Here is a 27,220-nt window from a genome sequence, read left to right as displayed (position 1 = left end):
GCGGGGGGTGGGGAGAACAAGAGACAGACACGGGGCATGAGCGGGGGCGGTGGGGAGAACAGGAGACAGACACGGGGCATGAGCAGGGGATGGGGGAACAGGAGACAGATACGGGGCATGAGCGGGGGTGGGGAGAACAGGAGACAGACACGGGGCATGAGCGGGGGGGTGGGGCGCAACAGGAGACAGACAAGGGGCATGAGCGGGGAGGTGGGGGGCAACACTAGAGAGACACAGAGCATGAGCGTGGAGTGGGGGGTACAGGAGACAGACACAGGGCATGGGTGGGGGCAACAGGAGGCAGACACGGGGCATGAACGGGGAGTGGGGGGCAACAGGAGAGAGACACGGGGCATGAGCGGGGAGTGGGGGGTACAGAAGACAGACACGGGGCATGAGCAGGGGGGTTGGGAGCAACAGGAGAGAGACACGGGGCATGAGCGGGGGGTGGGGGTACAGGAGACAGACACGGGGCATGAGCAGGGGGTGGGGGGCAACAGGAGAGAGACACGGGGCATGAGCGGGTGGGGGGAACAGGAGACAGACACGGGGCATGATCGGGGGGTGGGGGAGTACAGGAGACAGACACGGGGCATGTGCGGGGGGTGGGGGTCAACAGGAGAGAGACACGGGGCATGAGCAGGGGGTGGGGGGAACAGGAGACAGACACAGGGCATGAGCGGGGGGGGGGGCAACAACAGAGACAGACACGGGGCATGAGCGGGGGGTGGGGGGCAACAGGAGACAGACACGGGGCATGAGCGGGGGTGGGGGGCAACAGGAGACAGACACGGGGCATGAGCGGGGGGTGGGGGGCAACAGGAGACAGACACGGGGCATGAGTGGGGGGTGGGGGGCAACAGGAGACAGACACGGGGCATGAGCAGGGGGTGAGGTGAATAGGAGACAGACACGGAGCATGAGCAGGGGGTGGGGGAGAACAGAAGACAGACACGGGGCATGAGCGGGTGTGGGGGGCAACAGGAGACAGACACGGGGCATGAGCAGGGGGTGGGGGGAACAGGAGACAGACACGGGGCATGAACGAGGGGTGGGGGGAACAGGAGACAGACACGGGGCATGAGCAGGGGGTGGGGGAACAACAGACATGGGGCATGAGCGAGGGATGGGGAGAACAGACACGGGGCATGAGCGGGGGATGGAGGGCAACAGGAGACAGACACAGGGCATGAGCGGGGGGTGGGAGGAACAGGAGACAGACACGGGGCATGAGCAGGGGGTGGGGAGAACAGGAGACAGACACAGGGCATGACCCAGGGTGTGGGGGGCAACAAGAGAGAGACACGGGGCATGAGCGGGTGGGGGGAACAGGAGACAGACACGGGGCATGAGCGGGTGGGGGGAACAGGAGACAGACACGGGGCATGAGCAGGGGGGTGGGGGGCAACAGGAGATAGACACGGGGCATGAGCGCGGGTGGGGGGAACAGGGCACAGACACGGGGCATGAGCGGGGGTTAGGGAGAACAGGAGACAGACACGGGGCATGAGCGGGGAGTGTGGGGGGCAACAGGAGACAGACATGGCTCATGAGGAGAACAGGAGACAGATACGGGGCATGAGCGGGGGGTGAGGAGAACAGGAGACAGACACGGGGCATGAGCGGGGGAACAGAACACAGACAAGGGGCATGAGCAGGGGGTGGGGGGAAGGGGAGAGAGACACACAGGGCATGATCGGGGGGTGGGCGGGAGGGAGAGAGACACACAGGGCATGAGCGGGGGGTGGGCAGGAGGGAGAGAGACGCACGAGGCATGAGCGGGGGGTGGGGGGAAGGGGTGAGACGTGGGGCATTAGCTGGGTGGGGGGAGGGAGAGAGACACATGGGGCATGAGCAGGGGTGGGGGGAAGGGGAGAGAGACACATGGGGCATGAGCGGGGGCTGGGGGGAGGGAGAGAGACACACGGGGCATGAGCGGGGGGTGGGGAGAAGGGGAGAGAGACACACGGGGCATGAGCGGGGGAGAGGGGAGGGAGAGAGACACACGGGGCATGAGCGGGGGTTGGGGGGAGGGAGAGAGACACACAGGGCATGAGCGGGGTGGGGGGAGGGAGAGAGACACACGGGGCATGAGCGGGGGGTGGGGTGAAGAGGAGAGAGACACACGGGGCATGAGCGGGGGGTGGGGGAGGCAGAGAGACACACGGGGCATGAGCGGGGGGTGGGCGGGAGGGAGAGAGACACACGGGGCATGAGCAGGGGTGGGGCGAGGGAGAGACAGACACACGGGGCATGAGCGGGGGTTAGGGGGAGGGAGAGAGACACACGGGGCATGAGCAGGAGGTGTGGGGAGGGAGATAGACACACGGGGCATGAGCGGGGTGAGAGGGAGAGAGACACACGGCGTTCGTGTGCAGCCGGCAGATCCCGCTCCTCGGCCCTCCGCTGGTCACCGTGTGCCGATGGTGTGAGCGGGGGGCTGGAGGAACAGGGGAGACAAGGAGCATGAGTGGGGGTGGGGGGACAAGAAGGACACACGGGGCATGAGCGTGGGTGGGAGGAACAGGAGACAGACACAAGACTTACTGTGCAGGCGGCAAGGAACAAAGATGGCGGGCGTCTCTGAAGCCAGACGCACTGCACGCTTTCACTGCATCCAATGAGAGAGCACGTCAGATGTCCGCGGACATCACGCAAGCTGCTTCCCCAATCACTGTCCTGTCCGCGGAGCGAACAGGGAAGTGTGTCCGCGAAGCGAACACAGATATCACACATTTTTTTCACTTACATTTTTGTCAATTTTTAAGAAACTACTGGACGGATTTACACCAAATAAAGCAAAGCACGCTTTTGGGACCAAGCCGCCGCTCCTGCCGCAAAATCCGTCCAGCGGTTTGGGCTGTAGACATGAGCAAAGTTTTTTCCCATTATGTCTATGGGAAATAAAAAGGTTTTGGGACCCTCCCTATAACTTTGCCCACCCTGGACGAATCCTCACCAAACTTTGCAAAAAAATTCAGAGTGATGTCCTGGGTGTTAGTGTTAGCAGTGCACGGTGGCGCGAGTTATGGTTGCTTATGTTACCATAACTGGCGAATTTCAGGGGTTTTTCGGTTTTACTTTGAACTATAACGTCCCTTTAACAAAGTTTTTTCACTGAATTTCATAGGTTTTTAGTAGCGTAACTTAACCATAATGTCCCTTTAACAAAGTTTTTTCACTGAATATATATATATATATATATATATATATATTTTTTTTTTTGGGATGACGAACATTTGACTGTGTATTGGAGCTGGTTGGATTTGTTTGCCCCAGGTTCTGGCAGTTAAGCCTACTTGTTATAATTCAAGGTCCAGTTTTAGAGTTGTTGGTGCATGTGGTTTTTTATTCATATTGGTATACCAAAACCAAAAAACATCAGTGTGGCAATTATTGCCAGTTGTCAACATAGGTGAGTGCAAACAGCCGACGCGCGTTTCAACCTCAGTCTTTTTCAAGGCTGTGATTTGAGAAGTGAGTGAGTGGGTAAGTGATGTGCAGGACGCAGTGACATTGATGGAGACACATTTGGTGCGACATAAGCAATCATAGGTAATTGTTCGGTAATAATAATGACATGTTGTATCCAAGTTTTGTATCAATACCGTAATAGTGACCAGTAATGCATAGGTTGTGTGTCATGGATGGATTAGTGCATGTTTATCAAATTCATCACAAAAATACGTGAAAATCATGGTCACTGTTTAGTCCAATGGTGACGCCACGGTATTTGCAGATCAAACGTGCTTCTCTCTGACGAAGGTGAAGTTCCCTGTCACCTCCTCTTACGTCTGATGGTATTGATTCCAAACCCAAGAAGGTGATATCTTCTTTGATGTCCAGCTGGTGTTGTTCCTGCCAGTGGAGAGCCAGTGTGTATTTGGCCTCTTGTGAGTGAAGGGAGCTGAGATGTTCCCTTATTCTTGTTCTTAGTTTTCTCTTGGTGCTTCCGATGTACTTTCTCAACCTTGGTACTCTGTCTCCTCATCTGAACTAACGTTCCATTCTGCATATTGTGTTTAAATGCATTAATCCAAACGTGATAATTTGGCTATTTGTATTTTAAACTAGAACCACCACTCACTGTCTCCACTCCTAATTACAACCTATGCATTATTGTTCACTATTACGATATTGATACAAAACTTGGATACGAGGAAGAGGGGCTCAGAGTTGCAGAATTGGGTTGTGCAGTCTAGTGTTTATAATGACCCAAACCTGAGCGAGAACTTTGAACATTTTAATCCCTTTAAGGTGCAGGCCATTAGTAGTAGGAGGAAGAAGCAGTATAAGCAGGAGGAAGAAGTAGGACACAGAGCTGCCACTGTGTTGAATTAGTATGCTTTGTCAATGAAGTGGCAGAGGTCAGGAAACCAGTAGCCTGCAGAGAATGCACAGCAGGAAGCAGTACAGAAACTGACTTTCCGAAGGAAGAAAGAAGATCTCCTGATTCTGTGTGCTGCTCCGGTGTGTGGCGTTCAACAGAGTTATGAGCAGAGCAGAGAGAACTCCAAATACAGGAGGTGCTAGTAACATAAACACTAACGGAGCTGTCAGACACCTGTGAAAACCAGACAAAGGAAAAACATGAAGCAGCGGGTCCAGCAGAGATGCACAGAAATATCAGTGAGTTGGACGTTGTCAGGTAATCCAGGGGAACTCCAAAACAGACCACTGGCTGCAAAGAAAGATTTTGAATCAAGAACTATTGAATTGAAACAATTTGGGCGCAAATCTTATTTTAAGAGAGATGGAATTAAATAATATTGTAACCACCATTTTCAAAGCCAAAAGGGGACAATATATAACCTGAGTGTAAATGAATATTGTACTTAGCATTGTACAAGCCAAAAGAGAAGCATATTCAAACAAAGTGATTGGGATTTACGAAAAAGAAGATCCCTGGTAAAAGAAGATTATGATCAGCATTGCCTAAGCCAAAGAAAGGCAATTATACATCAAAAGGGATACCACTTTCCTAAGAAGGGATTCTTGGAAGGAAACCAAGGATGGCAGGAGTAAAGCCCTCTCAATCATAAAGAGGAAGAGAAATGTAACCTGCAATGCCTATAGCAGATTAATCAATTTAAAAGACCTTGTCAATGTGTGTTGTAGAATCATAGAATCATAGAATCAGCTCGGAGAATCATCCCGCTCTGCAGGGTGCTCAACCACTTCTAAACGCTGTTTGGATCAGATGGAGACGATTGGTCTTCTCTGCCCATGATCTCAATTCTCTGAGTACTATTGAGGCAAAGACCTTGGAGGTCATATTGATTAGAGAGATGGGTCAATAGCTCCCTGTGGACGCCCTGCCACCCTTTTTAAAGATGAGTATCAGAATGGATCTATGACAAGATTGGGGACATGTTGCCATTCATGCTACCTGCCTGAATAAAGTCACCAGAATATCCATCCAAAGGTGCAGATTATTTTTCATGACAGCATTAGTAAAACCGTCTGGGCTGCTCACACAGGAGTTATGGAGATTACTAATCAGTTCTAGATGTTCCTTCTCAAAGTTCACGTCCCACCACATCCTTTGGGCACTTGCTGACTTCACATCAGTGTGTTGTCCCGGTCGATCACTAAACTTAGTCTTGTGGAACTCTACCCAATCTTCCTCGACCATGGCAGAGGATTGTACCACAGATTGAAGTCTACTTTTTTGGTTTAAGATCCACCAACTTCCCAGTGTATTTTTGTACCAGTTGATGTAGCCTACATAATCTATATTTCTGCTTGGTGAGCGTTATGACATTTTTCTCCTCAGCTTTATCCTAACACGTAGATCTTTTTTACCCTTCTAATTTCTCTAGCTAAGAAACGCATCCTTTCGCTCACCTCTTCGTCATATTCATGACCACGGCCTTCTATCAATGGCCTAGCAGTACTTCCCTGGACAGATTCCCCCACAAATCCTAGTCTGTCCAGCAGGTCATTGAAGGCATGTGGAAATAAAGGCCCCTAATGGGTCATCATGGCTTAGATCCTCCCATTAGTGTGCCAATTTCTAAGATTCAATAAACTCCCTAGGAGCTAATGTCATCAGCATTAGAAAAAGCAGGGCAGGTCACTATGGTTGGTTTGCAGAATTTCCATATCATGTATGGCCTTGTAAGGTATATTCCTAGTAAAGATGCAATCAATAGTTGCAGAACAAAATGCATTTGCCCAGGTCGCTGTGTCTTTTAGCCGCCCATCCCACAATAGATTGGATTGAATAAAATCACACCTCACAAGAAACTGGGTCCATTCCTTCGCTATATTGGCTGGCTAGATACCCCAGTGGCCCTACCTACAGTCGCCCTGTCAACCAGCTCACCTAGCTCTCCTAGTATGACCCTGCAACTACAGTTGAAATCCCCTCCTAGAACAACTAGGCCTCCTTCAATTTCATTCTCCTATTGCAGATTGACATTTTCAATCTCATTGGACACTTTTTGAAACAACTAGGTCGCAGATTAAAATAGATGTTAATTAGAAGGAAATTAACCTTATCGGCCCCACAAATATCAATTACATTTAGAATCATCGGCGCTTCTAAAATTGTTTTGTTGTGATGGATAGACCTGGGCCACTCCTTTTTTACTGCTACCAACAGGGGCCCTTCTTTGCATTATTCACGAAGGACGTTTATCCTTCTAAATTAGGTGGCTGCCTTAGTCAAGTCTCCTGCAAGAAGATAACATCTGGCCCCATAAACAAAGTGAACCCGTAGGCCCTTTAAGCGAGGTAACACTTTATGGGATGGATGGGGATGCAGAATTTACTCTTACATCAATAATAAGACTGACTCAGGAAGTTGGCAAAACTTTTGCTGTTTTAATATCAATTGTCTAAAACAGGGAGTACAATGGACATCAACGGACGTCTCAGAGAATATCTCTAAATGTTTTACATGAAAAAATGCACTTTTATAGCAAAAACACATTGACGTCATACTACGTGGCATACAAAGAAAACCTTTCTGGGATTGTGGCTGGTCTGCGGGGAACATCTAGGTATACTTTCTATGGAGAATAGGATTTTGATTGGGTCTCTATAGTCAGGTGGACAGCTATGCCCACCCTTAGTGCAAGTCATCTTCATTATCATCAAATACACGACATTTCATTGGTTCTCAAACTATAGGGGCTCTTTGCCATGTGGCCCTCTATGATTGGTTGGAATGCTTGTACCCTTCTGGAATATTCCACTCGCTAGCAGCATGCAAGCTGGTACCACATGTGCTTGTGGGTGGACTTGACCATGCCTCGCCACCCAATTAGCCCATTGTCTATCATCACACCTGCTGTCTGCTGTTAGAATTGTCTTTGAACTCGGCATTGCAAAGTATAACTGCACCTGAGAATAGAAGGGAGTGCAAGTCCATTCTTATCTACACTCCCGATGTAGCGTGCCCAAAGTCGATTTCCATCTACCACATGTGACAGGAGACTGTGTTTAAATCCTTCTTCATATTTAATACTATTAAATGAATAAAACTTTGCACTCATAGTGTTTTTCAATTGCACCTCAACACAGTGCTCACCTCGCTTCGCACGTTCATTGTATCTTCTTGAATAGATAACCAGTTTCTTGGCTGCCTCAATCCTAGACACTGGACCAGACAAGCTTTCTCAATTCTTCCTCCATCTTCAGCTGGTTTTCTCTTCTGCGCCACACACTTTCAGCCCTTTTGCTACTCAGGTCCTGGCTTGCTAAAATGTGACGTGGAACATCCAGATTCTATACACACACATATATATATATATATATATATATATATATATATATATATTTATATATAATGGGGCACTGCCTGCATTCTGTTCACTAAGTAAAGCCAGCCTTCATGGGTACTTAGTCTACTTGCATTGCAGCATCTGTACAGTTATAAAGCGATTTATGCCTTCTTTCAGTGTTCTTTGCACATGTAATTTTCATTCCGAACATGAAATTTACTTGACTCTTTATTTCGTCAACAGATACTATAAGGTTGATTCACCTTCTATCTTGGCATCTCTTCTTGGCACGTCGTATTTGCTTCATGTGACATCACCAATCTCCTCTTTAATTCATCTTTACACTTCTTCCAGAACTTCGCCTAAGAGGCTGTCAGCTCTCCGAGGATACATGAAGAACGGTTTTCTCAATGGATACCTTGTCTCAAAGGCTTTCCGTGTTATAGGCATCATTACTGGTGTTTTGCTTGTCACAATTTCCAGTTCCCAACATATAGGCAAGATAGGGGTAGGATTTTCGGTAGAGGCATTTGGCTCCCCCTCTATAAAATTATTTGAGTCAGTACATAAAAATGACTTGTGGCCGCTACAATTCCAGCTATAAATTGTCAGGGAGGGTTCATCAGAACCTCGGTCTTGCTCTTAAGTAGATTGGGATCGCGCTGGGTAACCACCCCCATCCGCAATTGTCTTCCTTCTGTTTTACCTGCCTCAGGAGTCCTTTTTCAAAGAAGCATTGTACAGTGAGATTCACCTTTCCTCTGACAGATTCTTCTACTTCGTCCACTTTCGGATAGCAATTTTCGAATTTTGGACTACAGCCAATGTTTCCCCTAAATTCTGATCGCTTACGCCGGGCCACCGTTGTTATGCCCGTCGAGTGTGGCAGACCTTCCTTGTCTTTGCTAGCGCCTTTATAAAGGTATGCCGTAGTCATTGCCAAGTTTGACTCCGGATCAGTGGCTCCATTAGACTTTCACCTTTAATGCCATATTGGGCAGTTTTATATGCCGAAACTGTGCTACTGGGGGAATGCACCTTAGCCAGCCCTTTTGCCTATTCTGGAGGGGTAACAACGCATTTACTTTTTTAACCTTCCTTTGGTCTGTGGCTGATCTCCTTTATTTTATTCTAAGCAATAATCCCATTCGTCTTTGAGGCCACTAACCACATTGTTCTTCTGAATTGTTGCAATCTTTGTGCCCCACCTTCATATTTTTTGATTTCTTATTGTTCATCTCCGCTCCACCTTGTGTGGCTTATTCAGTTTACAACATATACTGTTGAAAATCTGGTGTGCCCAGTGCGGTAAAAATCCTACTACGACATAGTCAAGGATCCCGAAATAAAAGTGTAGATGATAATCAAATTCTTACAGGCTCTGAGACCTAATTACAGGGGGTGTTTGCCTTTGAAGGACACCTTATTTGCAATGGGTGTTGTTGACTTGAATGATGTACTCTAAAATATGGTGTTCTTTTATTTAAATGCAGTAGAAGTGTGCTTGCATTACATGTGATGAAAGTATATTGGCTTATGTGGGTTACTATATTGATCTAAACTTTAGGTTCATGAACCAGAGAGCTGGTTTTGCAGTGTTTTTCATAGCATTACAGTGAATAGTGATTTAAACTGAGCCCATGATGGGTTATACTGAACTCTTCGTGTCAAAACACTCACATGGGTTGAAACCCACATTTGGGGCATTGTAGATTGATTGAGCACGGTGATGTGACTTATCATCCTCAACCAAATATAATTGATTTTCTGTTCCAATAAAGAGGCAATTTGAGGGTCATCTGATGGTGAAAAGATGTGTTAAAACAATATGGTTATTATTGATGGAGTTGAGAATTAATTAAGGATTTGATATGTAAAGAAAAGTTATTTCTTTTTATAACGTGGTCATTTGTGACTCCAGTATATTGATAAAATGACGAACAAACCATTAAGTGTTATGTGATTCCAATTTTGCTTCTCTACCTTTCTCCCTCTCCATCTATTCATCTGTTGTGTGCTTTGGCCACAGCCTCATAAATGGGTGTGCAGAGAAGGCGCTAGATAGCCAGCCAAGATGGCAGCTTCTTAGCGAGCTCTATGCAGAGCCCCTGAATATCCTGCTGAATATTGTGCTTGTAGTGTGCTCACTCAACTCCCCGCAGCGGGTATAACTGAAAAAACCCTGAGGCAGCCAGAGAGAGCAGTCAGCCCATAGGTGACAGCGCAGACTGGCCAAAACCTAGCAGTGTGAGAACCGGCCGTGGCCACGAGGACACCCTGTGCAACGCGCTCCAGCACACCATCCTCGAACAGAGCAGTTGCCACAGCCCCAACCAGCACCAAAGGCGCCATCCACAGCTGCTGAGGCAAGTTCCTGTATGACCCCTCGCCTGGTGAACATCCACTCCCCAATAGCGGCCCTCACTGAGAGTTCAGTCAGGGGAAGCCTGAGGGGGAACTCAGATTAGCCAGCCACGTCCACAGCCCACAACAGCCCTTCACACTGTGCCCGGCTGAACCTGGCAGACTGAACATCGTGAGCAGCGGGGGCAGAGCAGGGGAAAGGAAGCTGCGGGAAGCTGGTAGAGGCACTACACAATCCAGCACCCCTTGGGCCATCCCACCGCGGTGGAGGCTCTGCATCACCAAAACGACTGGCAGAAGGAAGGCCCGGCTGAAAACCAGCAACGGACCCGATCGGATGCCTCCAAAACAGACACCACATCAGCGGAGCACCGTGAGGCGGGAGCACCACCGGGGCAGTCCGGCCGTAGCTGCATACATGGGAACGCCTTAGCGAACTCTGCATTGTAGAGAATACAGGCCCGGTGATTGCTCACACAACAGGTACATCATGTATACTCTGCTCACCTGAGCACTCTGCCAAAGGTCCGCAGGGGAAGCTCAGCCCCAGACTCACGGGTGAACAAAGCTAGCAAAGCTCCCACAGTGCCGCCGCGAGCCACACTAGCTCTCTCAGGGTAAACCTAACGCCAGCTACGGCCCAACAGCTCACTCAACGAACCACATTTCCCCAGCAACCCAGCGCACTGGGCCCTCTAACCGAGGCCCCCACAGCGCACAAGATATGCAGTAACAAAAGACCTCAACATACCTGGGAACAGCCCCCTCCAATAGCAAACCTCACGGCACCTCCGGCAGGCAGGGCCTGGGAATGGAGTGGCCACTGATACAGTCCAGTGGGGCTGAAAATGCCTAAGAGTCACAGCCCCACCCTTCTCCACCTGCCAGGCCCCCCACAGTGTGACCCGACCGCTCCGCCACACAAGAACCAGATGCATTTGCTCCCCAAGGGCGGCAAAGGGATAAGACTGCTGCCTGCTCACCACCCAGCATGGTCACTAAGCCCATGAGCCAGCCCCGGTCGGACATCGCACCTGCCCAGGTATCGGCAAAATCAGCGCCTCCTCATTAGTGTAATCCAAGACCCAGGCTCTCGGCAATTCACGACCTCAGGGCACAGTCGAAGCCTGCTCGTGAAAAACCTCACTGCAGAAACAGTGCTCCTCACGCTAATGACCGGTCTCAGGAATTAGATAAAGTCTGCACAAAGTGGACAAGCACATAAACACTGGCCACCCCCAGCCTGGGCTGCCCCCGCTGGCAGTCCCAGCTATGGCTTGTAAAGCTAGCTGTGTTCAGCCATCCCCGGTGGTCCACTTAATAGGAAGTCATCCTCTTCAAGAGCACAAAACCATTGCTCGCACACAGCCACGATACCCCCTAGTCACGGACCCCAGTCAGCAATAATCAACCTGTCGCTAGGCCCTCCAGGAAAGGCCATTCTGACAGCCCCAGATTTGCTAACCCAAAGAGGCTACCTATAGTTTGCTGGCCACATACGGTCTCACTGTCAACACTGCGCATAAAATGGGGAATACTGACAAAGCACAGAAGAAACTAACCTTTGAAACTGGAGCTATAGTTAAAAATCCCAAGCAACAAAACCAATCGCCAGCTACAATGGCTTCCATTGAACGAGAGGAAGACCCTGTACAACCTCACGCCTTTGATATCCGTGAAATCCTTCTTGAACTCAAAGCAGGTATAGGCAACCTTGATTCTAAATTAGATGCGCTCTCATCCAAAGTAGACCAGCTCCAACATCATCTGGACAACACGGTGGACCAGAGGGTCTCAGACCTGGACGACAATACATCATCATTAACGACCAGGGTGACGGCACTGGAGAGGCAGATGAAGGCGGTGGCTGACAAAAATGAGGACTTAGAAGGGCGCACCTGCTGTAATATCAGGATAGTAGGGGTGGGAGAACAACAGCCTTCAGCGAAGATGGACGAGTTTGTCGTAAAGCTGTGTAGGGACCTCTTTGGGCCATCTGCATTCTCCCAACTATTCGTTGCTGAGAGTGCGCACAGCATGCCGTCCAACCGCCCAGTCCTGGGGGCTGCACCACGCCCCATCATTGCAAAGCTACTCAACTACAGAGATTGCGACACCATCCTCAAGATGGCCAGAGAAAAAGGCGATGTTCAATACGACGGGGACAAGATCCAAATCTTCCCCAACTTTTTGCCAACAGTGCAGGCGTCATGGAAGGCCTTTGCTGTGGTGAAACGCAGTTTACGAGAGGGACGTCTGGTGTACTCAATGTTGTTCCTCTGCAAATTGAGAATCCTGCATGCTGACAGGGCCCAATTATTCAACTTCCCTGAAGATGCCAATACCTTTCTAGATGGAATTGGCTGCCGTCCCTTACGGGACAACCCAAACCCACAGAGGAGAGATTGAGGCGGACGAGAACCCCCTTGATGCCACAGTGGTGGATCATCAGTCGACCACTCACAGGCCTTGAGCTGACGCACAAGCCCACGTTATCCAAGTAAACGTATGGGGGAAACTGCTCTTGGGAAGTACTAGTGCCCCAAGCTCAACACTGTTCATTTATCTTCTATCAAGGGGGGTGGGATTTTTGTCGGGCAGATTGGGCGTTGCCCGACGGGGAGGGAAAAAGGAGGGAAAGAAATCAAGTTTTGAAAGTTGCAGTGGATGAGGACCCGACCATTACCGTCCACCCGCCCCCCCACAAATGCCCACGAGACACATTTTTTTCATATATCTCCATTCGGCAAGCACCACCACAATCATACAAGAACCTGCTTCAATACTTCAATTCTGCTACGTATTCAAGCTAATCACATGCAACGTCAGAGGAGCCAATAACCCAGCCAAAACCAGGAGGATCTCCCTCTATCTAAAGCGAAATAAGGTGGACATTGCCCTCATCCAAGAGACCCATCTTACCCACGCCTCAGAGAATCGGTGGGCCCCCAGGGGAAGGTCTCACCGCTAGTACTCTTCCTTCTCATCATATTTTAGAGGAGTTGATATCCTAATAAATAAGAACAAACTTCAAGCTGTTAACAGTCTCAAATGATACCGAAGGTAGAGCACTGATAATCCACGATATCCTAGCAGGCGCCAGCATAGTCTTGGTGAACTCTTACGGCCCGAACGTTGATGACAACAATTCCTTTGATTGGGTGATGCAATGCCTCGCAGTCCACAACACCACGATAATCTGCGGGGTAGACCTTAACACTGTTTTAGACCCTGTTTTAGACAGGTCGAGCACACACGTTGGACAGATCACAAAGGCGAGCCTGCAAATCCACAAAACATGTGAAACGTATAACCTGGTAGACATATGGATAATGGTATCCGCCAGATGTTTGGTGTCATGGAAGCACTGGACCCTTCGACGCAAGCCATAGCTGTCCTGCTCAATGCCGAAAAGGCATTCGACTCGGTCAAATGGCCTTACCTCTTCACCGTACTCTGGAAAATGGGCCTTGGGGCATACTTCCTCAGGTTAGTCTCACTCCTGTACAAGAATCCCCAGACATATATTACACTTGGGTCCACAAGATCTGACCCCATCGAGCAAAAGAGAGGCACCAGGCAGGGCTGTCCCCTGTTGGTGCTGCTGTTTGCTCTAGCCATGGAAACGCAACTAATCTCAGATCCAAATACATGGACATCTCCATTGGGCCACATAAACTAATCCTATCCCTCTACACAGATGACGTGGCTCTCCTAATCAGCGATCCAACTTTATTCCAGTGATGAGGGAAGTCCTCAAATTCGGTGCCTTCTATGGGTTACGAATCAACAATAGCAAATCGGTAATACTCCTGTTGACGTCTGGGACATTTGAATTTGATGATGACTTCCAATTTCGATGGGAAACAACCAGAGCCAGATATCTCAGAATCATGATGTCCAACAATCACAACAACATTTTCTGCGACAACTACGGCAGAACCACGGCCTTACTGACTGAGAAAGAAACCCGATGGAAACACCTACCTCTGACACTATGGGGTCGAGCCTCAATGGTCATACTCCCTAAACTATTGTACCTGTTAGTAGATATACCTCTGCTGCTGCCACAATGCTTCTGCCGAAGACTCTGCATTCTCATTTTAGAATTGATCTGGGCAGGCAAACCGGCTAGAGTGGCACACTTTGTCCTGATTCAACTCATTGCTAGAGGTGGTCCTGCTCTCCCCGACATGGAACGCTATTATTGGGCGGTGCAGGCACAATTCCTAAGCCACTGTTACACGACTCAGTTTGTACGGCCGCATGTTCAGATCGAAAGAGCCCTGGTGACCCCCAATCTGCTGAGAGTGGTAGTAGCAGGGGAACTATCAGTGCCATCAAAAACGCTGAACATCGTTTTAACCACATACGGAGTCTGGAGGTGAATCGCACATAGACATGGCATCGCAGATAGATACTTCCCCTCCTGCTCCCCGCGAAGTTCATACCCAGAATGCCGATCACCACCGAAAAAGTATACCTGCAGCTCGCAGACAAGTTACAGATCACTACAATCGACGATTGGTTCATAGAAGATACGTTTATGTCACTCCAACAAGTCAGAGAATGCAGCCCAATCACTTCATTGGACATCTTTGTGTATTTTAGACTCTGGCATGCTTTCGGATTGCTGTTCACCACGTTTCCCGCTCGGCTGCCCACATGGCAACTGCTACACAAAGTGATCCTCGCACAAGGGGAAGAAAAGCTGGTATCAAGGATCTACAAAGAACTGCTAACCATGGCCCCTCAACCACTTGCCCCAAAAGGAGAGGGGAAAAAACACTAGCAGGTCCCATCAGCGATGTAGACGGGGCCTACATTCAAAGACAGACACAAAAGGTGGCCCTGAACTCAAGATACAAGTTGATACACTTCCACTTCCTCCATCAAACGTACCTCAACCCGAGCAGGCTTCACCGACACAACGAGTCTACCTCCCCGGAGTGAGAATGATGTAACACTAACCCAGCAGACTTCCTCCCTCTGGCCTGGGAGTGTCCATATATCAGCCAATTCAGGGATGACGTGCTGACCACAACGTCAACAATCATTGGAGAACAAATTAAGAGGTGCCGCACAGTAACCATGCTCGGATGCACTTGTGACTTGCAACCTGCGGCAAGAAGATTAAATGGCCTGTTGCTGGTGTTGGCACGACGGATTGTCATGTCCTGGGGTAGAGGACCTTCACCAACTAAAAAACAGTGGCAGCAGGACGCGACGTACTACCACGATGTGGAAATAGATTTCATCAAGACACTGACTCTCCACGCTCGCCCACCAGACATCTGGGGACCTTATGTGAATTACCTGCTATCCCAGACTGACTGAATGTTGATTCCGGTGAAGGCGGGAGCAGTGACAGCAGAACATATAAGTTCTGACAGGCTAACAGAGGCCAATATACAGCCCGGATCTCTTGGCGATAACTGGAGTTATGAATCAAACTAAACAACGGGGAGGAGCTTGGGCGGGGGAGGGAACATAATAACACTGCAACTACCATTTTGGGTTTTCTGTTATTTCTTTGCTTTATTGTTTATGCCACTGTTTGTGCAAATTCCAAAAATAAAGTTTAAAAAAATAAATACATGGGTGTGAAGAGTTTGAGAGCTCATAAATAAGCATCTGGGTTGATTGCTCAGGTGTACAAGTAGCAGAATATTGTTACAAGCGAGAAGGTTTGTTAACTAAACATTACTGCAACAAGACTAATGAGGTTGGGAAGGGATACACCAATAGGCCCACATTAATGAATGTAAATCTTAGTGTGGGCACATTCAGAGCTGAATGATGGTGAGGGAGGATGTTATTTATGTTCTGATCAGTGTCTGTAACCTCACCTGGAAATTCCAAGGTGTTAGAATTTGCTCTTAGCTAGACCGGGAGATGGGTTAATTTCCATTCAAATTCAGAGCCAAGGCTAACTGGAACGGTCCCAAGTAGGGAGATACAACAATGTTTACACCCAAGATGGGACCTGGGCGCTCCCCAAGAACTTTCATTAAGTCACAGTAGATAACGTACCACTGTGTTAAGTGAAGAGCGCACTGTTTGGCAACGTTAATTATGTCATTTTCCATCGTAGTGAAGAGCGTGGTGATATTTTAAAAGAAAGTCCTTTCAGATTCTAATAAAAGACAGAGATAGATGGCAAGAGAGTGCATTCCAATCTCTCCGATAGGGAAAGCACAGTTTAGGATTTTCCAGTGCAGAGGCAGAGAACTGTTTAATAACACGTGAGTGCACTGGCACTGCTATTCCTCAATCCTAGTGTCCTTATAGTAGCCAGGAACAAACACATGTCTAAAACGGTACACTGTGTACTGTGTACATGCCTATCATGTACACTATGAGTGCTTTGCAATAGTGCAGTTGCAGGTAATCATTTCTCTGGAGGTGCGCTAGCAGGAATACGTGAAGTAATGGCTGAAGAAACTGGACCGTCCCTTCTGGATGATGAATAAATTCCTCTGCCGTGCATAGCTCAACCGATTTGTGCCTGTGCATGACATTTTTACAGTGTCCCATGGGCAAAGACGATGATGTCTTTACATACAGGCTGATTTTAGGCATACAGACTGTGTCGTCTGAAGGGGACCAAATTCGCACATGAGCTACAACGTGCGCAGCGTGTGGTATCTAAATAGCAGGTCTTAGACATGACTGGACAGAAGGAACATGCTCCATCTAATTCGACTGAGTTCCAATGAAAGAACCCTTCCTTGTAGAAAGTGACAGGTTAACTTTGCACAGAGTTCATCCTTTCAGCTAGGAGTTAATCCTGCTCACCGACCCTTCCATATGCACCCTACACCTACCCACCCTGCCTCACCCATTGCTCATCTCCACCAACCCACGCTTCCTTGCTCATCTCAGCCAAAACCTCATAAACCTAGTTAATTTCTGCATTCCTTGCTCAGCCCTTCTCCCTTCCTGCTTCACTCTAGCTCACCCTTAAGATTACCATACTTACCTTAACATTTCCAAACCTAGTGTTTTCTGACAATTAATACTCGACAAGGGGCATGTGGCGGCCTCCTAGTCAATGGTGATGCTCAGAACGTGGGCGTTACCAGACAGTAATCCTGCCACCTTCAGCCTCCTCAGGGCTGGCAGCCACCATCTTCCCTTGCCAGGGAATGAGGTAAGTCTTCCCCTCCCACATTCCCAATCCACAGAGTTCCCTCCTGCCCTCGCACCCCCACTCACCTTATTTTCTGTCCATTTCAGGAACAGACACGCTGGGAACACTTGTGTCCCCAGCGCACCGCTCCCGATCTGCGACAGGCCATCACGGAAAGGAAGACTTTCCATGGCAGTCATTTTCTTTTTTACTTTTGTTTAATGGCTGCCACGGAAAGATGGAAGTGACTAGGTGTAGTTTCTTCTCCCGCTTCCATGACGACCATTCTATTCTATTTTTTTCAATGGACGCCATAGAAAGTGAAAACAAACTTTGTTTTCCCTTCCCCAGCGGCCATTTTTTTAACTTTTTTTTTCTGTTCTGAAACACCAGAGCGTTTCAGAATAGAAAAGAAAATACTTTTAGTACCCCTGTCTTATGGGGTCGGGGTACTAATAGCAATAGGCCCCTCGCAGGGGGCGGCATTACCACATGTGGTAATGCCCAGGGCCTTCGTTAAGGCCCTCACTTCACTAAGGCCTGTATCTTGGGGCCCTGGGGCATTACCTGAAGTGGTAATGCCCACCCTGCTTGGGGCCTATTGCTTAAGTAACATCTGTAACACATAGAAAAAGACTTCTGTACACTGCAGTGAACAGAAGTCTTTCTATTATGTCCATCACTAGTGTTTGTATTTGTATTTATATTCATTGTGTTTGTAATGAATTAGTAATGAGTAATTTGATATCAGGGGACCCACACTGCCCCTTGTGGATGGCCACCGCCTGTGCATGGGTTTGCCGTAAATCTGCCCCAGGCACTAAGAGCGGAGAAATGCGCAAAGCATGATTGTGGACTTCTACCAGGTAAAAGTCTTCGGTCATTCCCGGTGTCGCCAAGCTCGTCGAAGGTTTGCATGTGGTGTGCGTTAAGTCAATGAATGGCAGGGGCACTGACGCAGTGACTACGCATGATCTGTGGTCAAGTTCCATATTGCTGTATCTCTGAAGGAAAGACAAGTATAAAGAAGACAGTGCATGCAGTTTTTCAAATTTTGCAGACATCCACATTAATTGCTACTTCTTGCAGGATTATAATGGCGCCTTTTATGTCGTAGGACATCTCATCTAATCGTCAATTTAATTCCATAACCAGGCACAAGAAAGGCTCCGACCGCCACAAAGCCCGTAGAGCACTTGCTGAAAAGGCCAATTGTTATCAGTTTGCAGTGAAGAGTGAAATCAGCGAACCATTAACTTCGACTTACAGCAGTGCTACTGCATAAAGGTTACACAGAGGAAAACCTGTCTCATAAATGTAATGTGAAACCGTTAAAAATACCGTGTGCTGTGAAATAAAAATAAATAATACTGTACAGTTAATGTGATCTGGATTTCAAAGAGTGATGTGCCCGGTATCTACAGGTGGCCAATGATGCTGGTGCAGTATTAATGTAGAAACTAATGCCAAACAAATCCCATCATGTATGCTGCTTACCGCTTGTGCAATCTTCTTCAAGGATTCTCACCATTTCTGGAAATGCATAGCATTTGTTGAATGCTAACACACTTGATGATTTATGGCATGATGAGGCCTGACCTTCATTTACAGATTAAGGAGTGTTGAGCGGGAACATCCAATCCGATCCTTTGAGGACTGGCTGCATCTGGCTTCCTTCAGATCTGTGCCCATTTATAAACCTTCACAATCTAGACATGTGGTATCACTTTTTGAAGGGGCGTCCCATCTGTGTAACCCACACTCACTCACTCTGGTCCCCTACATTCACCTTCCCCTCGATCCTCCGCTGCTGTTTGGGAGCTCTGTCAGGCTCCACAGTGCAATTCGTGCGGAGTACAGTATCACATTCATGCACATGTGTGATTCTGTTTTGCCGTCAAATTCCCATATCCCTTCTCGAGTCCCTCTCAGAGCCCAGCCCAGCCAAGATGTGATAACGGGCAGAAGACTAATTACCAATCTTAGGAACAGCAAATATCAAGGGATTTCAATGATTGACCCACACCTGCCAAATGTTGAGACAGAACTACAGCTAGCCTCATTGAGTGGCTCACTGGTAAACAGTATAAGTTGATGTATTAAGTGTGCTGTGGTTTGGATGAGTAAAGATGCTAGACATATACACCAACCACTGCCTACCTGAAGTTGATCCTCCAGTGCAGCAGTAGCTTTGTCTCCACTGTTTTCATCCACCACTACCACCATATGAGTGAGCGAATTCACTCGCACCTGCTCCTGCTCCAAGTCATCTTGCAACACCTAGCGTAGAATGGAAGAACACAATGAAAACGCTACCTGGCAAATACAGTCGCATTAAATAACCATATATTCACGAAAACATGTGTAGTATGTCTTTATTTTGGAATCCAGACATCAGCAATGATACACTGGGAAAAATACAGCGTTTTGATGGATTCAATTTTCTTTCAATTGGAGATAGTTCTTGAAATATCATGACGTCAATCTTTAAATAACACAAAGTTTTACCCGCAGGCCAAAAGACTAACGGTATATTTTGCAACATGTGATCAGCAAATATACTAGACTAGGAGCTGGTAAACCCTGAATCGTTCTTGGATTGTAGATTAGCGAAACACCTGATTACTGCATTATATATTACTTATGCAGCAAAAATGAAGTCGAGTGCATTTCCTAAATATTTATCACTACAGCAGTCATTGGATTGCCTGGCCCATGGTAGCAATGCTGTGGTTTACATGACATCAAAAGACGGATGATGACGGTTGTCGTGCCTTTGAATATGAAGGCTGTGCAAACTTTAGCAAAAACAACCTTTGACTTTTGACGTGTCTCCAAGCCAAAATGCCACTGACCCGATAATATTTGCAGTCCATGTTTGGGCATACAAACTCACTCCATTGTGTCCCTCCCCTGTATCCATCTCTTTTCCTCCCACTGCTCACCATGGCCTCCCTCCAATCACCTTGTTGCCGATTACAGCAGCCTATTAGGATGTTCACTTGTCCTTTCCTATACCTTTGAGTCATACAGTATGAATGACTATATATGTTCATTCAAGGAAAAACCTTTAGTTGCAGGGACGTTAAGGTGAGAACTTACCTCAACAAAACACTTGAAATTAAGTTAAAGACATCTTAACTGCACACCCACTGTTTTGCAGTCTATGACCACAACGATGATATTGCAGATGATATCCATGATGACATCAACAATGACATCAGTAATTACACCATCTATGACATCACTGATGGAATCTCTGATTAGATCACAACACTAACCGGCTATGGCCATTGCCCACTGTATAGTTTAACACATTAAGGGGCCACTAGCCATGGCCTTTGGCCGTGCCCATTGTATATTTTAACACATTAAGGGGCCATGGCTAGTGGCCACAGCTTTTGGCTATGCCCACTGTAAATTGTACAGCAGTAACCAGACACTAGCAATGGCGCCCTTCAGCCATTCCTCCTGTATATTATAACACATTAAGGGGCTGTACCCATGGTCTTCGGCCGTACTCACTGTATATTTTCAAACAGTAGCAGACCCCTAGCCATGGCCACTGTATATTTTACAACACTCATCGGCTACTCTTCGGCCATAGGCAGTGGTCCCAGCCATGCTCACTGTATATTGTAACACATTAAGGGTCCACTATCTATGGCCTTCAGCCATGGCCAGTAGGTATGGCATTCGGCTGTGCGCACTGCATATTGTACAACACTAGCCAGCAACTAGCCATGGCTTTCGACCATGCACTGTGTTGACAGCCTTGGCCATGACAAAGGCCATAGTCTAAATTGTTATTTAGTTAATCAAAGAATTTATTAGCTAAATCATAAATGATAGGTCTGATGAAATTACAGATGTAATCAGTGATGTTATATGTAATGTTATCAGTGATGTAATAGATGATGTAATGAGTGATGTCACAGTGTGGCTGTGTTTGAGGCTGGGCGATTCTTTGAAAGCTAATCTTAAATTGATTAGAAATATCATTATTTGCTTTTCCTTGCAAGTCCAAATAATCATCTATTTTGCCTATCACACGTAGTTATTTTTAAAAATGCTGAAATTCGAGTTTGTCACTGGTATTGAGTTTAAAATTCAGTGGCTCTTTTCCTTTACATATGGGTCAACATGGATAGAGATCTAGTGGAGTAGTATTTTCTTTGTCTAAAATATAAAAAAATAAAACACGTGCCAGTATAATGTCATGCTCTGCAAGCAGTGCATTAGGCCATTGACTGAATCTTTATGCTGCAAGCTGACACCAGCGTTTTACTAGTATCAAAATATCTATTGTGGGCAGGAAGTTCAAGTATCCACACAGCAATAATTTCAAGTCTTAATTTATGTTAAGAAAGTAGTTAAAGAGGGTTGGAATAACCACCAGTCGAACTCTAAGTGATTATTATATGCGTATTAGAATGGCTCTCCAGTTGAACACTCTTTTGACTACTTGGTTGTTTGGGCAATGATGAATACAATTTGGTCTATATAGAGCCTAAGGTTTCTTTGCAATGGAAACTCGTTTCAGGCATTCCAATCAGACATCAACATGGAGGAGTTCTGCTTACAAACATGTGTATAATATATATTTTATTTATTTAATAAGATGGCGCACACAGGTTTGGCATTTCAAGCCTTCTCTCCTCTGCTAATCCAACAGTTGCTGCAGTTGTTGTCCTGGGCTTATTCATCCTCAGGGCCCTGACCTCCCACACCCTATCGGCCCAGCTCCTGTCTATCCACTGCACTGTCACTTACACCCTCCGTCCTGGAGATCTGCACTTACACCTGTTGCGGCTCCAGGCTGTGTAGCACTCAACATTCATAGTACTTCACCTGTGAGCTCTGACTCCCCAGCACTTCCCTCCTCTTCCCTTTTCCATGCTGCACTTGCACATTCCTAATATTCACAAGGCATAGTAGGTTCGTCTTTTTCCTTTTCCTCCCTGTGCTCTTAAATATTGCGTTTTTAATGGATTTCCCACTCCTGCTCCCTCCCTTGCCCTGTGTGTGCTTTGAAACAGTATTTTCTTATTGTATAAGCACCTAACAAGCAAAATATTTTAACTCAGTGATATTGTTTCATATTGATGCAAGTGTGTTTAATTTATTCAAATATGTTTACAAACAATCAACTCCCCTGTGCAAGTGTAATGGAGTTAATACATTGGCTATACGTAATTTATTTAATGTAGACAATGGTCACGTTATTTTGGCTTCTGATGGTTTATATTCAAAATTGCTCCAAGTATTTAACCTGTTCTGAACCCACGTGCATATTGTGTTTTCAAAATACATGGGTGCAGTCATCTATGAACATATATGTGTGACTTTCACTAAACAGGAATCGGTTACTTGCAGTATGTAGACGTGTGTGAGACTTGGACTACATCTAAGTTTGCACCTTTTCATTCATGTGTGTGTATTGTTTTCAAGATACTTACATGTGCACATTTTCAATCAGTGTGTGTGGTTTTCAGCTGGTATGTATTTTTGGCCTGAAAATATCCTACTCCCCTGTAACATCTACAATGTTAACGATCCTCTTTTTGAATCACCTTTCCCATGAATCTGCCTGTACACTAAATATAATGGAATGCTGGGGTTTGCACTATGCAGAATTCTTTATAAATCAAATTCATTCTTTATACTTATTTATGTTGTGTTAACATCTGATCTAGGACTATGACTTCCCTTGGATGCTGTGGCAGGTCAAAATCAGGAGACAGAGAAGGTGGCAGTGTATTTGACTTCCTTTAAAATATTTTTAACACAAATGTGAACTGTCGCTATGTCTAAGGTTCTACTCAATACAGGAAATATCCTAAGAGTGCTTGTGAAAAAAGAAAAAACTCATCTTTCCAGAATCCTATACTAACCTCTAAAGCTCTTTCCTTAGAACTATTAACAAAACAGAAGTCCCCAAAAATATACACTTTGGCTCTTGGCTCCTTGCAATTGATTGGTTACTCGTTTCGGATCCATGCCCTAGTATTGCTTTTCCAACAGGGCTCATTGCTCCTGGTGCACAGTCTAAGGCGGATGGTCTTTTTATTCAGTCTTTCTCCACAAAATTGTCTCTGAACCTCTTTTTCTCTGTTTTGAGCACCGGGTGGTCCATGTCTTTCTCCCTAAAGGAAGGATACCCCTGGTACTCTTTATAAGAAAGTTCCAGGCTTCCTTGGCCTTGAGACAGCTCTTGGGTTTCATGCAGCCATGGGTATGGTTTTCCTCAATTCACCTAGGGGTCTTGTTTCTCTCACCCCTCCTTGGGGTCTGATCTTGTTCACCTCACCTTGGATCTCCTTTCTCCCACCCCACTTTGAGGTCTGGCTTCTCGCACCCCACCCTAGGGTCTTGCCTCATTCACACTGCACTATGGAATGGGGTTCTTCTACCCGCATTGGGGCATTGTTTCTCATACCCCGTCTTGGGGGTCACACTTCTCTCCCCCTGCCTTGGGGTATGGTGTATCTTACTCCACTCTTGTGTATCATTTCATTCACCCTGATATGAGGCCAGGTTCTCATGCCCTGCCATGGGGTCTTGCAACTCTCACTTCGCCCTTGGATTATGGTTGCCCTCACCCTGCCTTTTGGTATTCTTTCTGTCTCCCTGCCTTGAGGAATTGCATCTGTCACCTCACCTTGGGTATGGTTGTGCTTTTCCTTGCATTGTCCGGGTTCCCTAGAGCAAACACATACCTCTAGTTGTGGCACTCTCTAGAGAATTGAAGTTTTCAGTCAAGGCATTATTGGTTCCTCTGCGTCTTCTTGGTTCTTTGTTTCTGTCGTAGCTTGTGTCTTTCTCCTTTTGGCTTCCGGCAGGTCTACTGTGTCAGGTCTTCAGCCCAATGATTGTCAGGTGGCTTGTGCTCAGTGTACTTTCTCTCGGCTGCGCATTCCTGGATCCTCATTGGACAGGGTTGTCAACGTTCTGCAGGCTCAGCCTCGGTCTGCACCGCCAGAGCAGATGTGCGCACTCCTCTTCCTGCCACACCTCCCAGGGAGAGGGTTCAATGCATCTCCAGCTATGAGAATGTCTCTCTCCTTGTTGCAAAGTTGATCGGTTCATTACTCCTCTGCTAGGGAGTGGGAATTCCGATGGCTCTCACACTCCTTGTGGATTCTGTGCATGAAGAACATCAGAAAGCAAACCAACAGGGAGGTCATTTCACCAAAATGATAGGGGTAGAGAAGTGACATTGCACAACCCTTGACTGCCCTGATGACACAGTCATTGGAACCCACCCAAAAGTGACATCACAGGAAGTGAAGACACAACCTTTCACTCCTTCACATCACAGGAAGTGGCATCACATAGCATTGTCCTTCAGTACACTAAGAAAAATATAGTTAAAATATCACTGTAATGCGATATACATTTCATACAAGGATGGATCATCATATCTAGAATTATCAGTGGGTAAAGGCCCCAATTACTGCATGAAGTGTATGAACCCAAATCCCCTTTTTACACCAAATTTGTACTGAGTCATTTGCACATGACAGTTTTTGATGCAGGCTCAGTGGTAGACCGCCACAGGACCACTTTGACTCCATTTTCACTATTTACTTTCACTCTTTCTGTTTGTTTTCCCTTTAGCTTCAAACAATGTACCTTTTACAGAGACTTTCAATTGGTCTATTCCCTTTCACCGGACCACTCTATTACACAGTATCACTGATCTTGCAGCTGTATTTTACTTTAAACTTCATTCACAGGTTTGCCTTTCGTCGCATCTCATCGACACACTTGCAGCCTTCTCTTGTGATATGATGTTGCTACTTCATTCACTTTAACACACAGTCTCTCAGGTTGCTTGGCAACTCACCACTGTGTTCGCTTCTTTCTTGTTTTGCATTTTCTGATTTTGGAGTCAAGATTAGTACCACGGGCTTGTCCTTGCCTCCCCAACTCTGCCGTTCTCCCGGGAGGGTCGCTGGCATCCTTAAAACACAATGCAATCTTCACTTGTGGGATCTGGCCTTTTCAACATGTTGTTCGCAGTCTGTCGGAGGTAACGACCTCCAGTAGAGAAGCCTTAGAGTTTTCATCCCACTACTCTCGTGCCTTGGTCTGTTGCTCTGCTCCTGTATTTGTGCCTTTGTCCCGGAATTTCTGATCGCTCTCATGTTCTGCCTTGATCAGAGTGTGTCTTTAGGTATTGCCTTTTATTTGTGTGAGGAGAGCTAATTGGTAACAGGTGTATGCACTTAGGGTCAATTGCCTGACTTTACCTGACCCGATTAACAGGACATGTCCAGTACGATGTGAGAAAGTTAGTCTGGTTACTCTCAGTCACCCTCTTTCTAGCCCAGTGTAAAAAGGGAGGGGGGAGGGTGGTTGGGACTTTGGAAAATCATAAAAAATGGAATGGGCTAGATGAACAAAAAAGGGGCAAATACTGCATCTCATAATCGGCTATCTCACCCCCACTTCTCCAAGACCCCTCACTCAGGTGATCTCCCCACATTGTTCCACCCCCAGGAACTGAATCCAAAAGCAATAGCTGTGTCATGGCCACCTGGATGAAAAGTCCCTGAGGACTAGCGGGTGAGATACTGTTTGGTTTCTCACAGTAGCAATAACAATGCCAATTGTAGTGAATGTGGTAGCAGTGAGCTGCAGTGAAGACAAAGCACGGAGGGAGGAAAGAGAGTCATGGAGGGGCAGACTGAAGGTCCAACAACCAGCTGGTGGCCAAAAGCAGGAAACTTGCATGGGATAAGCTAGCTGCAGTATCCAGCCGAGCCAGAATCTCAGCCTACAGCTGGAAAAATGCACAGAGAAATGAGGTAAGCACGGGCATAACGACAGTGGGGCCAGCTGGGAGAAAAGCTTCAAGGAAAGCCCCATTATTTTGGCATACAGCCTTCAAAGTCATAACCAGGACAAAAAGGTAGGGACCCAAGCGGTCACTGCATGGAGGTTCTGCTGGGTACTGCAGACATTTGTACCGCCAATTGCAGCAAAGCCAGACTAACCCGATAATATTCCGGAGCACGGGCTGCAGAAGCATTCACAAGTGAACCCCACTGCAGCATCACAGCATGATGCGAGACCGACAACAGAGTGTAGAAGTGTAGGGGATACAAGGTAGCTCTGCATTTCATCATCCACATTTTAGCAAAGGTTTGAATTTTAACTAGGGCCAAGGCTGTGAGACTCATATATGTGACTCAAGGGTATCAGACTCAGGCTGAATCTAAATAGATGACAATGCTCAGAACACATGCTAGAAAATAATCACTTTGCTCCAAGATGCCACAGTTGTGGGCTGAGTTGCACTTAAAATAAAACTAAAATGAAACTAACATACTAATGTGCCTTATGCATTTAACATATAACAGACTCCCATGAAAACATTTAGTGCAAACCAGTCCATGATATGAACTGGATGCAGATTGATGGAAATGCATGTTGGTCTGGAAAAGAAAACTAAACTAAACATGCAGTCTTAAAGCTACGCTGTGTTTTAAAGTGTAGAATGTGAGATCAGTTCTGCCAAATACATTGCATATTGTCTCAGGGGGATGTAACACTTTCTCTTCAACAATGTAGTTTGTATCTCTGGTAAAGACACAAAGGAAATCACATGCTATTTTAATGTGGTGATTTGTCAAGGGCAGGTTCTTTTTGAGTGACACATGGGGTTTAGAAAATGGTTTGAGGCAGAGAGGGAGGGGTCATTCACTTACTCACTGACAAAGGAATCAGAAATGTTGGAAGAGAAGGCTGGTTAATGAGAGGCTGAGTCTCTGGTGTTCTTGCTGACGGTCTTGTGGGCTCTCCTGGGTTGGCAGTCCTGAGCGCGGCAAGCAGAAGGGCTGAATTGGGGAATATCGCAGCTTAACCTAGGTAATTATACTGTAATTGAGGAGTGTGTTAAAGTGGGTGTTTGATACTATGTAGCATAGGTTAAATAATTCAGTAGATTTTTAGGCGCTGCATAATTATTATATTTTAAACGTGCATG

The 27,220-nt window shown here is 46.8% G+C and overlaps 1 protein-coding gene across 8 annotated transcripts in view; it reads right to left on the bottom strand.

Annotated features, from left to right (window-relative positions):
• Positions 1-27,220, bottom strand: part of DMD (dystrophin) — a 7,616,828-nt gene that overhangs the window by 5,808,043 nt on the left and 1,781,565 nt on the right. For all 8 annotated transcript variants that reach the window (XM_069639082.1, XM_069639084.1, XM_069639079.1 and 5 more), the window contains one exon: positions 19,387-19,506. In XM_069639082.1, coding sequence (XP_069495183.1) covers positions 19,387-19,506 — 120 coding nt within the window. The remainder of the gene's footprint in view (positions 1-19,386; positions 19,507-27,220) is intronic.

The sequence above is a fragment of the Ambystoma mexicanum genome, chromosome 7q (genome assembly GCF_040938575.1).
Source record: "Ambystoma mexicanum isolate Mex_15411 chromosome 7q, UKY_AmexF1_1, whole genome shotgun sequence".
NCBI lineage: Eukaryota > Metazoa > Chordata > Amphibia > Caudata > Ambystomatidae > Ambystoma > Ambystoma mexicanum.
Note: the sequence above shows the minus strand (reverse complement) of the source record. Positions and strands in the feature narration are given on the sequence as shown.